The sequence below is a fragment of the Mus caroli genome, chromosome 7, assembly GCF_900094665.2.
Source record: "Mus caroli chromosome 7, CAROLI_EIJ_v1.1, whole genome shotgun sequence".
NCBI lineage: Eukaryota > Metazoa > Chordata > Mammalia > Rodentia > Muridae > Mus > Mus caroli.
The window spans coordinates 141,514,434-141,530,971 of NC_034576.1; the positions used below are offsets into that span (position 1 = coordinate 141,514,434).

At 48.7% G+C, this 16,538-nt stretch overlaps 1 protein-coding gene across 2 annotated transcripts in view; it reads left to right on the top strand.

The window, feature by feature from the left end:
• The window catches only part of Inpp5a (inositol polyphosphate-5-phosphatase A), a 186,765-nt gene that overhangs the window by 44,371 nt on the left and 125,856 nt on the right, over positions 1-16,538 (top strand). For both annotated transcript variants that reach the window (XM_021167526.2, XM_021167525.2), the window contains exon 2: positions 12,549-12,590. In XM_021167526.2, coding sequence (XP_021023185.1) covers positions 12,549-12,590 — 42 coding nt within the window. The remainder of the gene's footprint in view (positions 1-12,548; positions 12,591-16,538) is intronic.

Genomic DNA, 16,538 nt, shown 5'->3' on the forward strand with positions numbered 1-16,538 from the left:
GAGTGTGAGAGATGGCAGTAGGGGTGAGTGTGAGAGTGTGAGAGATGGCAGTAGGGGTGAGTGAGTGTGAGAGATGGCTTGCTCTCTCCATGCTCACTGTTTTGGCTCTCAGCCTTGGGAGTAGCCAGTGGAACCTGACTCAGGTGTTTTGGGGCCCTGTAGCTAGCACAGTGGGGAGTCACAGAACAGGGCGCTAAGGGTAAAACAGCACCTCATAGGCGCTGAGAAGACTCGGATTGTTCTAGGTAGTGTGTGTGCTCCTGCTTTTGTTATTTAGTTTTCAAGAAGGGAGCAGGTCTTAGAAGTTGTGAGCACACAAGGTGGCTGCAGTTAGAGGGTGCTCTGTGCCACAGGAGGGGGCTTTTCATCCTCCTGGTCTGACACTAGCCTACAGAAGGCAGCACTATTACTTTCATCTCTGATGGGACCCAGCTCTGAGCCAGCACCTTTCCTAGTACCTGCAGGGAGAGCTTTGCTGTAGTTCTAAGCTTGTTTGCTGGGAAGTCCTCTTGGCTTTTCTCTCCCTGTATTCTTGTGCATAAACAAGGCCTTGTCTACCCCTAAGGATGTGGGATGCTAAGTGCCTTTCTTCAGGGGCAGGGCTCTGTGGGTAGGAAGTATCCCTGGGCCTAAAGAGAGAGAGAGGTGAATGGATGGAGAGGCTACTGAGGAAGAGCTGAGGCTCTACTGAGGAGCATAGCTGCTGCCAAGTGATGCCTTCTAAGGAGCAAGGTGGGATACTGTGTCCTGTCAACTGCATGTGCCACCTCTCCGGGTGCTGAGGGGCATCTGTTTGAGGTAAGCTGCAGACAACCCTGCAGCCTATAATGAGATAGCAGAGCCCGGCCTGATGTGGTTCTTAGCCCCATGCAGCCATGAGCATGCCCTTATACAGTTACAGTTACGTGTCACATAGTGCTTCCCAGTTGTCTGTGTCCTCAACCACTGTGCCTGTTCTTCCTCCCAGAGAATACTCAGGGTCTTGTGGTGTATGTGGAGGCCATTTTTCTCTAGGCGTTAGCCTTATTCTTTTCCTCCCTCCCTTCAATAGGATCTCATGTAGCTCAGGCTGGACTTGAACTTGCTGTATAGGTGAGGGTAACCTTGAGTTTCTGATCTGTCTACACCTCCTCAGTGCTGGGATTGTAAGCATGGGTCACTCTGCTCGATTTTATGTGGTCCTTGAACTGAACCCAGGGCTTTCTGCATGCTCAGCAGGCAGGCTTTCCAGCAACTGAGCTGCATCCCCAGCCCTCATCGTCTCTCTGACACTGATCGTAAGTCTTGGGCATGTGTTGGATAGGGTGTACTGTTGTTTGGGCCATTCTGGAAGCTGTCTGGTGGTTATTTACAGCTAGACATTTTGGCAAGAATAACTTCCATCAGGTGAGCATTGGCTTTGTATGCCTCAGTCGCGTGGGCCATGGCTGACTCTTGGAGACTGGATGACACCCTTCCTCTACGAGAGGTCACTCTGAGATCTTTTGTAACACCTGATAGGTATTTTAGCTGTTCAGTTACTAGGAAGATGCGCTGGGATGCACATTATAGACGCTTTCAAGTAAGTAGATGCCGGGTCTGCTTACAAAGCTATGGGGGTGAAATGTGCACTTCTTAAAAGTTGTGTGGATTTTTGAGTCATAGTTTATCTTTGCACATGCATAGTGGTTCCTGCCCGGCAGCAGGTGAGAGATCCTGTGTCCTGTCCCAGCTGACACAAGAACATCAGCTGCACCCACCAGGGCGCACTGCCTAGTTTGTTGGCTGAGCAGGTCATCAGTAGCGGATACACCGAGTGTGTCGCTGCCCTGCCTTGGAAGAACTGGGCCTTAGTGGGCTTCACTCTTGAAGGACAGCAGACATCGCTCTGCTGTCTCCTGCTGCTTTTCTTCCCTCTTGCAGGAAAAGCCTTCTAAAGGTTTTGCTTTTGTCATGCAAACTTTCACACTGGAAAATTTGTGTGTTACTCTACGAAAAGGTTTCCCCCAAGGTATATTCAGCATTTTTAAATTTAATTTTTATTTTTTGTATGTATGATGGTTGCTGATTTTGTGTGATGCTTTTATAAACTGCTGTCTTCCCTGATTTTTTTTTTTTATATTATTATTATCGTTTGCTTTAGTTTCCCCACTGGGTGTCTGGGTTTCTGTATATGCTGTCCCTTGCCTCAGCAACACTCGTGCCCCCCCCCCCCCCATCTCCGGCTCTGGTATCATTCCTTTGGCCTCATTACTTGACCCCATTCTGTTCTGCAAGTTACAAACCTCTAAGCCTCCTGCTGACCTTACTGTTCTGCTGAGGAGGGGCTGGCTTTAAGATACAAACATATGGCACACAATATTTGTAACCTATATTACACAATAATCCAAGTTGTTGCTATAAAACACAATGTAATAAAGAGACGGGAAAGCTAGAATATAAAACTACATAGGGCCGGAAGGAGTGTGGAAAGGAAGGCAAATCCAAGTTGTACTGAGTGAACAGACAAAAGGATCATAAGTTAAGGAAATGTCAAGAGTTATTTGTTTGAAAACATGGACAGCGAGTGTTTGGCAAGCCGGAGAGACGGCAGATGGGTGGACTGATAGCAGCTGCCCTTTAATAGCTGTGCAGGGCCACACTGGGTAACGTTTTAAATTAAAACCTGACCATAGAAATTATGTCAAAACAAACCTGGTTGGGACAGATATTTGAAATATCCCTTGTGTTCTGCTACACACACTGGTATATGTATGACAGTTTTCTGTGCTATGTGACAAGTTCTGATTTACTGTCTTGTGTTTCCATGGTTGGGAGTCTGACTTCACCTAACTGATGAGTCCTGTGCCAGTCTCTAGAGGCAGTCAGCTTGTAAGTGGGGCTTGTTCTCACCAGGGTGGGGTCTGTGTTCAGGTTCCCAGGGTGGTCTGTTGCTGACACCCTTTCTCCGAGCTGTGGGATTCTTGGTGGGTGCCAGCTGCAGTGCATGTTTCCAGGGTCTCACCTGCAACCTCAGAAATGGCCATCGGGTAAGGCCAAACCTGCCTGGGACTTCCCTCCTTTCTGTCATCTTAAGAAACATCCAGGTGGTGCTTACTTACATCTTAGAGCCTTTTTGAGTGCCTGTTTACAGGTCCTGTCAGGGTGTAGGTGAGACTTCCCTGGAGAGAACCATCAGGAGTGGTTGAGCAGCTGGTAACACCTTTCTGCCCAGGAAGTGCTTGCACTCTCGGGTTCTCACAGCCTTATCACAGATGGCTGTTGGCTTTCTTATTTCTAAAATATATATTTTATGTATATGGATTTTTTGCCTGCCTACCTGTCTGTGTACTACTTGAATGCAGTGTCCACAGAGCCAGAAGAGGGGATCAGGTTCCCTGGCACTGGAGTTACAGTTGGTTTTGAGCCACCATGCTGACACTGGGAATTGAATCCAGGTCCTCTGGAAAAGCAGGCAGTGTTTGTAAGCGTCTAGCCCTCTCTCCAGCCCTGTTGGCTGTTATTGAAGAACTTTGCATTCATTTTTAAAATAAATTTTCTTCACACAATGTAGTTTGATCATGTTTCCCTTTCCCCAGCTCCTCGGAGATCCTTCCACCTCCCCTCCCATTCCCCTCCCCATGTTGGTTCTCTCTCTCTCTCTCTCCAAAAAAGAAAAAGAAAGAAAAAAAATCAAAACAAACAAAAAGTCCATTAAAAACAAAACCAACCAAAGAAACCATGGAGTTTGTTTGGTTTGGTTTTGGCTGGTTACCCCTGGGCATGGGACATTCAGCTTTTAAAATTCCCTCCTTTGCTTACTGGATGGGTTTTGTCTGAGGAGGGTTTTTTTATTCTTTTACTTTTGAAGGGCAGTTTTTCTGTACACATAATTCTAGGTGATTTTTTTTTTTTTGTAAAAAATATTTCACCACTAAAAATAGCTTCCTCTTATTTGCATTGTTTTGTTGAGATGTTGACTGTGATTCTTGTCATTGTTCCTTCATAGTTAAGATCTATTTTTTTTTCTTGCCTCCTTTAAGAATTTTCCCTGTTAATCGTGTCCTGAAGTTTGAATGAGACACGATCAAGTTTGGATGTTTTTATATTTATTCTGTATGGTGTTGCTCAGTTTGTCGCACCCGTGCCTTGTGGGGCTTGTCATTAATCTCAGGAAATTCTGTATGGTGTTGCGCAGTTTGCCGCACCCGTGCCTTGTTGGCCTTGTCATTAATCTCGGGAAACTCTTAGTCATTACTGCTTCTTATTTCTGCTATCCTTCTGGTTCTCTTGGAATGTTAGAGACTCACAGCTTTTGAAGTTACTTTCTGTTTTCAGAAAGCTTGCTCTTGCTTTCTCTTTCTTCACCAGAGGTCAGTCTGACGTGTTACTCATCAAACACCAGGTAGCTTTTATTTTTACTTAAAAAAAAATTTTTTTTTTGGCATATTAGTGTTTTGACTACATGAGTGTCTGTGCACCATATGTGTGCCTGGTGTCCAGGGAGACAAGAGGAGGGTGTCAGAGCCTCAAGAGCTGGAGCTGTAGTTGTGAACTGCCACCGAACCTGGTCCTCTACAAGAGCAGCCAGTGTTCTTCAGTGCTGAGCCATCTCTCCAACTCCTTATATTTATTTTTCTTACTAGAGGGTCTCTCACTGTCTGGGGCTCCGGGATTAGGCTAGACTGGCTGGTTTGTGAGCCATAGGGATCTGCTGTCTCAGTGTCCCCAGCACTAGGGTTTACAAGCTGGCCACACTGGGCTGTTACATGGGTTCTGGGTCTTGAACTCAGGTCCTTATGCTTGCATGGGAAACCCTCTACAGGATAAGCTACTGCCCTAGCCTAGCCCTGTTCTGTTTAAGATCTCTATCTCTCTGTGGTTCAGTCTGGGACATTCCTGTTGACATTTCTCTATGATTACTGGCCTCTGCTCTGTGGCTGGGTCTCCAGTGAGCCTGGCAGAGGCCATCATTTCTTCTGCTGCAGTGCCTGACTTCTGGCTACATCATTTTGTCACACAGTCCAAATGTCAGATTTGTTCTCCAGACATCCATTCTCCCCTTAGAGTCCTTAGTGTGTGTGTGTGTGTGTGTTTCCATCGTTTCGGATGTGTGTCATAGCTGAGGTCACTTCCGATGTGTGTTTTATGTCTTCGGGCTTTTCTTGTCTTTTGCAAACTCTGTGAGTTTTGCCGGAATGCAGACATGGCATGTGAGGTGGAGGGAGCTGAGGTGGATTGGCCTCTGGAGCTGGCTCATTCTGATATGTTTTGGGACCACAGCAGAGGGTTCACATCTCTCCAATGCTGTGCCTGTGTCACTTTCTTCAGATGCCTTTGGTGTCTCTGAGTCTCCAGAGAGGCTGTTACTGTTCTGCCCTTCTCTGTCACAGCTTGCAGTTGTGGTGCAGCAATCAGGTGGGAGAATCTGCAGTCTGTGATCACCACCCCTTCTCCTCCCCCCAACCTCCCCATGGCTCTGTGCCCGGACTTTCCTCCTCCACATCTGCCTTGCTCTTCCTAGGTGAGGTGGAAGGCTTTGTGAGGAAGGAGCCCTTGCAGGTGGGCTAGGTTTTAAAATCCTGACCCCTGGGGTAGGCAGGCTTTGGCTCTGGGGATGCTCAGGGTGCAGTTCACCTCATTGCTTCTATATCCTTCTCAGGGCCTGCAAGGATCTTTCCTGCCTCTTTACTGAGAACCTGAAAGGTTACCTGAGGTAAAGGTTCACAGCGTATGGAACGCCCAGTTGTGTTTTAAATATGAAGCCTCTCACAGGTTTGTGTGCTAAAGCCCATTTCTAACTGGTGACACTATTCAGGGAAGGTTTTGAAAACTTGGGGTGATAGGCTCTAGCTGGAGGAAGTAGTTCACTGGGGTAGATCTTTGGGGTAGATCCTGGCCCCTTTCTGTCTCCTCTCTGTCCTAGGCTCCGAGGTGAACTGCAGGCTCCTGTTGCCATGATGTTCTGTCCAAGTACATGGAGGCAAGCAACTGCAAGCCGAATGCTGCGCAACCGCGAGCCAAAACAAACAACCCCCTCTAGGCTGCTTGTCAGATACTTGGTCACAGTAATGGAAAAGTAACCAACACGCCCGTAACACAGTGGCGTGGATTCCCTCCTCACACTAGTCTGCACCCAGACTCCAGTGGCTTGTACAGATACTATCTGTGCCCTGCTGCCACAGCCGTTCCCAGGGTTGTTGAGGCTAGCTGGTCTTGGCTGTGCTAACTCGGCAGCACTGGAGGCCTCTGCTGGCCCGCTGATACTCACTTGGTTGGCTCCTTCCTCTGAGGACAGGAACAGGACCTTGGGCAAGGAGGACCTTGCTCCTTCTGTGTAGAGCTGTGGTTGGAGCAAACTGTGAAGATGATTGCTTGATTGCCTTTGATAGTGTGGTCAGCTGTGTTTCCCCAGTAGGAAACTGTGCGTGTGTTCTTAATTTCCCAGTGAGTGTGGCATGTGAAGCTGTGACTGCAGCTGGGTGTGTTGGGCATGTATGTCATGGCCGTGAACGTGCTTGGTTTGAATTGTCCTTGTTTGTGTGTGCTGTGCTTATCCTGTTTATATGTAAATGCTGTATTTATTGCATCATAGGAACTCAGTTTCCTTTGTCTGTAATCTAGAGCTCTCCAGTCTAATAACATAGCCGCCAGCCCTATATTGTTTAAACAATAAAAATAGCATAAAATACCCAGCCACAGTAGCACATTTCCAGGACAGATCTGGCCATTGCAAATATAGAACATTTCTGTCCTCATAGGAAGATGAGGTCTGTGCTGACTTGCAGTGGGAGAGACTCCTGACTCTGGGCATACTCCACAGTGCTATAATCACCTGACCCAGGTGGCTTTTGAGTTGATGTATGCACCTGTACTTTTGGGCAAGTGTCTCATGAATGTGGTGTATATGGGTTAGTGCATACTCTCTCAGTCTCCCCACCCCCCTTTCGAGCGCGTGTGCGTGTGTGTGTGTGTGTGTGTGCGCGCGCGCACGCATGCACGCATGCACTCACGCTAATGATTCCTTTCTGGCTTATCTAGCAGCTTTTTATACAGCCCGGACTTGGGCCACAGCTTTCATAGAAGCTGCACACATTTCCTCTCTCTATCACTTCTCTTTTATTGCTGCTTCAGCCACAGTGGTTATTCAGTGTTGGCTACAGCATTCTGAATGCTTTGGTGGTTTTCTTCCTCAGACCTTGAAGAGTTAAAAATGTGAAAGCAGTGCATGGTACTTATAAAAATAAAAGAAAGAGAAAGAAGTAACCACTGCGGGAAGGAAGGACAGCTATTCCAAAATGTGCTGTTTCCTCCATTCCTATTTGGAATGCTGTTGAGAGGATCTGAGGGCTGAGGTGGGAGAGGGGCTCTGCTGCCTGGGACTTGCTGCAGCAGACTTGTCTGAAGGTAGGCTATATTTTGCCCACCCTCCCTCTCTTCCTCCCCACTGCCCTTTCTCTGGCTGTGTGGTACAGGCTGGCCTCCAACTTGTAGCTCTTTAACTCTCCGACTCCTGAGTACTGGGGTCATGTTAGCTTCTTTAAGGTAGAAGCTTCCATGTTGACGGGTGCTATCATAAACCATCATTTTGTGTTCTGGAGGGTATAAGAGGTAGAAGTGTGTGAAGGAGGCCCCAGCAGGGCTTCAGGATATCTGCCCCACTCCACAGCCAATGGCCATGTTTTGTGTCCATATGTTCTTGTCTGTGCTATTATGGTCATTATATATTTTGGGAGAAAATTAGAGACAAATATTAGGATGTCGGATTGTCATTCTGCTGTGACCTTCAAGAGAGCATGTTTCCCCATACATCTGTAAGAACATGGGGACAATATTAGTAGGGTTGTGGGACTATCTTTATATGCAGAGTTTTTTATTTGAAAAAATTAGAGAGAGACAGTCAGAGAGAAAGAGAGAGAGACGGAGACAGAGACCGAGAGATAGAGATGTGCACATGCTATAATGCAGGTGTGAGGGTTAGAATACAACTTTGTGGAATTGATTCTCTGTCCACCTTTACATGGGTTTTAGGCATTGAACTTGGGTCACCAGCCTTGTGTGCTAAGTATTCTTACCCAGAGAATCAACTTGCTGACCCTTTATACAGGATTTTATTTCATTGTATTTTTGCTTTTCTGAGACATGGTCACATTCCTGGCTACCTTGGAACTTGCTATATAGATGAGGTTATCCTTGAATTCCAGAGGTCTTCCTGCTACTGGGTTTTTGACCTGTGTTGGGATTAAGGGTGGTCTGACACCTCAGCCCTTTTATGCGGGATTTAAGACTGTATTCAAGTCTTTGACTGTGGGATTGTGGTGGTCTCCTCATTCCTGTGTTTATTTCCAGCCTTTCCCACTTTTGCTGTGTGTGGTAGTGCATGAGAGAACAAATGTTTGAGAAGGTGAGACAGTGTGGGTGTGGGCACTGTTGAGTGTGGGCACGGGTGGGTGTGGAGCCTGAGAGTGAGCACGCATGTGCTTGAGTATAGGGACAGGTGAGGGTGGGCATAAATAAAAGTAGAGCCTGTAGGAGTGACCATGTAGGCTGCGTGGTGGTACATGCCTTTAATCCCAGCACTTGGGAGGCAGAGGTAGGGGGAATCTCTGAGTTTGAGGCCAGCCTGGTTGACAGAGTGAGTTCCAGGACAGCCAGGGCTACACAGAGAAACCCTGCCTCAAACAAACAAACAAACAAACAAACGAGAGCATGCGTGAGAGAATGTGTGTGAGTGTGTGTGTGAGAAAGTTAGTATGTGTTAGAGAGAGTGAGTGTGTGTGAGAGAGTGAATGTGTGCAAGAGTGAGCATGTATGAGATCTAGCATGTGTGAGAGTGTGTGTAAGATCGAGTGTGTATGAGAGTGAGAGTGTGGAGCCTTCAGGAGTGTGAATGAATGCAGGAAGGAATGAGGAGGCTGCCAGAGGTCAGGCCAGTGAGCGTGCAGTTGAAGATGATCCAGAGAGGGTGGCCAGGTGGGAGGGAGCATGGCCAGGGAAGGCTGGTGGGCACTTTAGTGCCTCATGGTGCTGACCTTGTTCAAGTTATTCTCTCCCCACATCTCTGTAGAGAATTTTCAGTTATGTAGTTAGGACTCCCTGCTAATTCCTCCACAGCTGTGAGTGCATCTGACACAGCAGACAGGTTATCCTTTTCTTGGCACTGTATCGTAGTCCTTGTGGATCCACCGTGAAAGTAGGGAAAAAGCCAGTTACTGATCTAAACATGAATGTGATGCAAAAACTAAATTGGAGGGGCAGCACATGCTTTCCCGGCCACGGCCACATAGACTTGAGCATGCCTCCTAGCAGGGCCACTTTGGAGAGGCTTGCCAGGTTCTGTACAGAATGCAATCTGGATCTCTGGCACCCTGGTTCTGATCCATTTCTAAACGAGACAGCTACTGCACTAGCCTAGCAGCTGAGGTGCGTGTGTGTCAAGATCTTGCACAGCTCGACTGCTTGGTGTGAGCCAGACTGAGGAACATTGGGTCGGTGTGACCATTTGGGGGTGTTATGGTGTGACATGGCAGCAGATCTGGGTTGTGCCAGGCGTTACTTGCCTTCCATTTCCATCTTTCTGGTGGTTTTGTGCTCATGTGAGACTATGAGGAAAGGTGGTGTTTGGGCGAGGAGAACACGTGTTGGGTTCAGCTTCTGTGGACAGTGAGGAACTAAGATTCAGATGTCAGGAGAAGGTACAGGCTGCAGAGGTGCTCAGTTGGTTCCCATGAAGGTTGAAAAGTGTGTTTTATCTACATAGGAGGGAGACAGTGAGGGGATCTCAGGCTTAAAGGTGTACCATGTTAGTGCCTAGCCATGCCTAGTGCATGCCTAGCCAGTTGAGTGACCATGAGACATAGGCACACATAAGTCACCATGCTAACGTCCCTTGCAGCCCAAGATTGTGGAAAGACCTGGTATCATCACACCTTATGTTCCTAGGCAGATGCCCCTCAGTGCTGTTGTTACAGTGTAAGTGACAGGAGAGGGCAGTAGTATATGCCCCAGGCTGGGGAATGTGCTTCAGCTAGCTCCTCATTTAGCTTCGGGAGAGGTGGTTACAGAAGTGATAAGTGCTCAGGTATTGTTGGAATCCGGGCTTCCGTTGTCCTTGCCACTTCAGGCCACTCCTGCTGGCTTGTCCTGAAGTATGGTTCCTGTTCTCTCGTAAGGGTCCCATTCTTTTATTCTGAAGCCTCATGACACCCATGTTCTGGTGTGAGAAGTGCAAGTGCTAGAAAGATGAGGGCTGTGTGGGTTGTACCCCCAGGACAAGCAGCTTGGAGAGGATTGATGGCCGGTCTTGTGCCAGTCCCCTGCTGAGAGACTTCCTGTAAGCACAGGGAAGCCCAAGATTGGGAGAGCAAAGCACCACGGGAGCTCCTTTGCAGAACTTAGCTGGGCAGGGGCTCTGGGGCCAGGTGGCAGAAGCTGGGACGTCATAGATTGGGGACTTGCTTAGTGAGCTTGACATTTGTTCAATGAAGTAAGTCCCACTTCTAGTACGTAAGGGCACCTGGAGTGTTGACAGGGAGTCCAGAGCCCCCTTGATGAAAATGAGAAGGTGCTGCAGGTGGAAGCCTGGCTATGTTAGTGTTCCATGTACTGAAACTGGTGGCTCCAGAGTTACTGTCTTGGACACTGGCTACCTTGAAGGGCATGCAATGGGCTCTTGTATGGAGAAGTTCTGGGGGCTGCACTGCCCCTTGCTTTATCCCCTGCTGATAACCCTCACCTTCCACAGACGCTCAGAGGCTTACCCCGAGCAGGGCTTACCTTCCACGACTTATCTTCTATCTGGGCCTAGAGAGTCTGTGGGGCCCGAGGATCAAACCTGCTGAGCTTTTCCTCAGTGCACACACCCCAGTTCCTATGCTCTCTGATTGTGGGCATTCAGCTGTGTCTGCCTTTTGTCTGCTGTCAACATAAGGGGCCGTGTGGGATGCATCTTTACTTATCTGGAGGTCATTCAGAGGAGTGGGCTTGTTGGTTAAATGGTCCAGATTTCAAGAAGCAGCCAGATTGCTGCCTCCAGCAGTACGGAGGTTTTCTGTTTGTTACCCTTTTCTCCGACACTGTTCCAGCATCCTAACCATGGTATAATCTGTCTTGATGGTCTGGTTAATTATCTAAAGGGCTGGCCCTACCTATGTAGGCTAGAAGTCAGTTTGTAGACCAAGCTGCTGTTACTTGCAGCAACTCTCCTGCCTCTGCTTTCCAGTGCTAGGATTACCGTGTGCCTCATCATACCAGGATACTCTAGTTTTAGATTGGCATTTCCTCCGTGGCATATGATGCTGAGTCTCTTGGTCTATGCTTGGCTATTCTGTTCATGTCCTTGCCCTATTCTGGCTTGTCTTTGTAGTGCCCTGTTGCTTCCTTCTGTGAGGACAGGGCAGGGAGGCCGTGTCTCACGTACCATGAAACTCAGCCGGGAGTCCCACCTAAGGCTTGCGTCTGAGACTCGGTGGGGTCTTCTTGTGCTGTGTGTGGTCTGGGATGCTCTTGTTCCTTGCCAGGTTTTTCCCATCATTAATTTTTTTTTTCTGTAGTTCAATCTCCATAACCTTTAGGACACTCAGTGGGCAAAGTGCTGGGAGTGGTTTAGGAGCTCTCTATGGCTGGGCAGCCTGGGTGTTGCTCCTCTGAACCTTGCTTCTGGGTGTTCAAGTTCTGCCTATTTGAGATGACCAGGGCAGAGACTTCAGTTTCAGTGGCAGAGGAACACCTTGTGAAAAAATCATTAACTAACAGACAGACAGACAGACAGACAGACATATACCATTATGTTTATAGCCTTTGCAATTTTAATTAACTATGTACTTCAGAGTGCAAAGTACATTTTCATTGTTGAATGGCTTTGACATTCCTAGGGCTACTTAATGACTGTCCTTCCCCATGCCAAGTTTTGACCAAGGTCTACCCAGGACATCTGACTGACACAACGCATAAGGGAGTACTTTCAGGGTTCAGGAGCCTTTTAGTGTGGCCACAGTTCTTCCTGCTTCCCTGAGCAGGGCTTGTCATGATTGACACTTGGCTCTTCTGGTCCCGCTTCCTGTTTGAGAGCACATGTACATACGTAGCATGGGGTTTTCTGTATGCACTTTGTTTCCTGAAAGTTCTGGAAACAGAGCTTTGTGACTGATTCCCCAAGTCCCTCCTCACACCACCCTCTTCCTGCCTCAACTCACCAAAGAGCCCCCATGCTGTCTGATGATGTATGCTAATATGGCACTGTGCAGTGGCTTGCTGCCTTTTGGAAGCAGATATATGGTGCTATTCCTCTCTCCCTTTCTACAGCCCCAGCTGGGAACAGAATAAGGATGTGGGTCAGTGGGACATAGGTGCCCCTGCCTCTGGCTAAGTGAGGATTGCTCAGTTTTGCATCACAGGGCAGCCCACAGAGCCCATTGGGTGTGTGGATGGTCTCCCTCTGGGAAGTACAGACCCCTTGTGGATAGAAGTTCCCGTGCACATCACCCCCTTCCCCCCATGAGGCCAGCCCTCAGGTCTCCTTTCTGGAGCCTCTGCTCCCTGTTTGGAGCTGTGGCTGTGCTCTAATTTCTCCCTTTCCTCTTAATTTACAGCCAGAAAACCTGCAGAAGAACTGGCTTCGGGAATTTTACCAGGTAAGAGTCTCTGAGCCAATACTTTCCAGTAGTCACTTGGGCGGTGAGTATCTTTTTTTGTTGTGTTTTTATGTGGAGGTTTCATTCTGTAGAGGGCAGCAATGGCTGTCACCAGGTCAGTCCTAGAAAACAGTTGTTGCCATCTCCTAATGATTGACATTTTGCTATCTGCCCTGCCCTGCACCCCTCACCCCAGCGGGGAGGGGAACAACACAGAGGGCCTTGCCTCTGTGCTTCTGTGAGGAGGGCATGCCATAGTGCTTTCAGGAAAGTCCCTCTAGGTGCAGCCTGAAGCTCAGAGAGACCCATGCAGATGGCATGACCACACAGGGCCTGCTGCAGGCGTGGGTGGGAAGCCCTTGGGGGTGTCACTTTGAATAGATAGGCAGCAGTTTTCTAGTGTATTTCAGTAGGAGGATGATTTAGCACAGCAAGCAGAAACACCTGTTTCTACAGTTGGCTCTGGGTGGGTGACAGATCTCTGAGCAGATGATATGTAGACCTGGAGGACAAGAAGGGCTGAGCAGCCAAGAAGGGTAAACCAAGGTAACTGGGTGAGTGACCACAGCCCAGAGGATGACAAGGCACACTGTGTGTACACAGAAGTTCCCATGTGGTTTTCACTGGGTTAGGCTAGAGCTGTGGTATTTAATTCTCTGAGCTGTGTTTGTTGGGTGGAGGAGGACAAGGGTGGGGCCCAAGTCATGTAGGAGGCAAAGAGGCAGGGAATTACAGATACCCCTGCGCCCATGCCACACACCTGCCTGTAGCTCTGCAGCTTGCTGGGGGTGCAGGTTGGGTAGGGTCAGGGTCAGGAGTCACAGTACATGCTACTCATCCTGGGGACAGTGATGTGAGTCTTCTGTGGCCAAGACTTTTCATCCCACACAATGCTTGGCAGTTCTCCTGTCCTGCTGGCCACCGCATATGTCTGCTAGGCATTTGGAGGTGGGGGTCATTCACTCTGAATTTAGCATTTATGAACTTCCCATTGTCCAGGTATTGCACTGGGATCTGGTTAGTGATGTAAGGCAACATCTTGGTGTGCGTTTAAAGCCAAGGACGGAAAGGCCTTAAGTATACTTGGGGTTGATTCAGAAAAGGGGTTGACAGCTAGGGAATAGCCGGAGTCAGCGAGGGGCAGGGCAGGGCAGGGCAGTACCATTGAAGGATCTGAGGTAGTAGGGGGATGAGCTCTGTCATGGGATGGCTTGATTTAATGAGGGGCTGGTGAGAAGCTGGTTATGGAAAGGTCTGGGACAGTGAGGAGCAGGGTAAGGTCCCGCCCAGAAGGCCTGAGGTAGTAAGAGGTAGGACAGAGACCTGCCATGGAAGGAAGAATCTGGTAGTAAGTGAATGTGGAGCCCTCTGTCAGAAGACAGTCTCAGTAAGTGAGCAGAGGAGGGTCTTGTTGGGGCTTGGTCTTAGATGATGAGGGGCTAGTTGGGTCCAGGGCCTGGGTGCCATGAACCTTGTATCCTAGGCTTCCAGGTCTGGGTCCTGTGGAGATGGTATGGTGTGGCCTTGAGATTGTTTTATGAGCTCGTGTGATTGTGTGGATACGCATAAGGTGGTGGGCATGTATTCCTCTTGTTCTCATAGCCCCTGGATGGCTCATGCATGTTCTTAGGTTAAACCAGGGGCTTGATGAACCTTGGTTGTGGGCCAATGGCCACAGTAGAGATGCTATCACTCATAGGTTGTAAACCAGGTCTAAGAGTGATTGATGCAGAGAGAGTCATATACAAGGAGCAGAGTTTCCAGCATGCATGGTGGGATTGATAGAAGGATATGGTTTGGGGTATGGGAGAGGCATGGGGGAAAACATGGATGTCCTTCCTGGAACTCTGCTCCCAGATTTGCTGGAGTCCTGTATAGCTGGCATTATATGCAATGTAGAAGGATCCTACCTGAGCTTGCCTCCCCAGGAGAAGGGTCTTGGTCTTGATATCTGGGAATAAGGATTGGCTTGTGGAAAAATGGCTATCTATGCCAGTCCCAGAGCATTTAATTGGGTGGGAGATGCAGGATCCCAGGTGGCTCACCTGGCCCTCTGATTCCTGACTTCTTGGTGACAGATGGAGGCATGAAGTAGTAAAGTGATAGGCTCCTGTAAAGGGAGGGCAGGACACCCCTGTGTGAGCATGGAAGCTATGACTGAAAGTCCTTCTCCAGTGACAAGAGCAAGTGGGAGCTAGGCCTGGGTACGTGGATAGTTCTGGTCGGCCATGTTCCAGGGTGCCCATCATACAAAGCCATAACTGAATTGGGAGGTAGACCTGAGAGTATAGAGATGGTACCTGTGAGCTTTGTTTTGGGGATACTCACCAGAGAAAGCCAGTACAGAAGCTGTGTGACTGGAGCTAGGTCTAGCTTGCCCTGTGTCTGTCTAACTAATGTCCTCTGGATACCTGCCTTCCAAGGCAGGCCCTCAGTGCTGATCTTGGGGGTCTTGCTGGTATTACCTGATTTCCCTTACTCTGCACTGGCTATTCAGCCATGCCCTGTCCCTCACCCTTGGTGGGAGAAAAGCATAAACAGGCTCTCAGCTTGTGCTCTAAATGTATGCTGAGGACAGCAATGGGGGATCTGAGAAGGAAAGCCTCTCTCTCCTACGTATTTTAGCAAGTCATGTGCAATTAGAGTGTTTCACCTATGCGCTGCAGGAAATTTCAGAGGCACTGCCTCTGCCCACTCGTTCATTTGTCTATTTGTTCATTCATCATCATTCATGTGCACTTCATGCATTGGGGAGGCAGCAGCACAAACAGGACACACACTGACCCCCACCCCCTTGAGCATCCACGCATCATGGTGAGAGTGAGGAGCCTTTTTCGTGGTGTAGTTGTGGACAGCCGTCAAAGGAGGCTGAGACTTCAGGGACTGGAAGGAGCCCTCGCTGGGCTTGTGTTGATTTTGATTGTTTCAGCCTTGCAGGTGGGGCAGCTAGAATATTTGTGTGTGTTTGTGTGTGTGTGTGTGTGTGTGTGTGTGGAGGAGGGACAGTTGTTCTGAAGAAATTGAACAAAGACAAAAAGCTTGAAGAAGTACTTTCTCTGCTACATTCGAATTGCCAGGGTTCAGAGCTTCTTCCCTGGTAGTTCTGAAGTGAACTAGCTTAATATATGTGAAAGTGGCCATTACTCACAGCAGGACAGTCATTGGAGCATCCTTCCTGCATCCTGCAGCAGGTCTTTCTGTGATCACAGGTCATGAGCACTGCTATGTCTTTAAATGTACAGCCTTGTAAAACAGCCCACAGCTAGTAAAGGTGAGATTACAAGAGGTGAGTAAAACAGATGCTAAGCAAGTCATCCATGGTCTGTCCTTATAGGCGGTTTAAGATCCATGTGATGAGTCATATATCTGTGTCCAGCTAACATGCAAGAACAGTTGCCAGTGTATGTACACGCCTGAGTTTCAGGCTCTAGACAGCACATAGCATTGGAGAGTGGACCCTGTGGGAGGAAGCAGGCAAAGGAAGGACTCTGCTCAGTTAGCTTATAGTAAGAGGATTTCCATAGTAGCATCAACAGGTTGTTAAAGAGAGTTTAATAGCCAGTCACAAATTATTCAGCAGATGAAGATGCAGGAAAGCATGGCCTGAAATGAGAAAAAACAATTATTAGTGTGATTCAGGGTTGCTGGCTTTGTCCACTCTGAAGAAGCTGTCGTGCAGCTGTGCTGACTGTGTGAGGAGGCTGTGCTGACTGTGTGTGGAGGCTGTGCTGACTGTGTGTGGAGGCTGTGCTGACTGTGTGAGGAGGCTGTGCTGACCGTGTGAGGAGGCTGTGCTGACCGTGTGAGGAGACTGTGCTGACCGTGTGAGGAGGCTGTGCTGACCGTGTGAGGAGGCTGTGCTGACCGTGTGTGGAGGCTGTGCTGACCGTGTGTGGAGGCTGTGCTGACCGTGTGTGGAGGCTGTGCTGACCGTGTGAGGAGACTGTG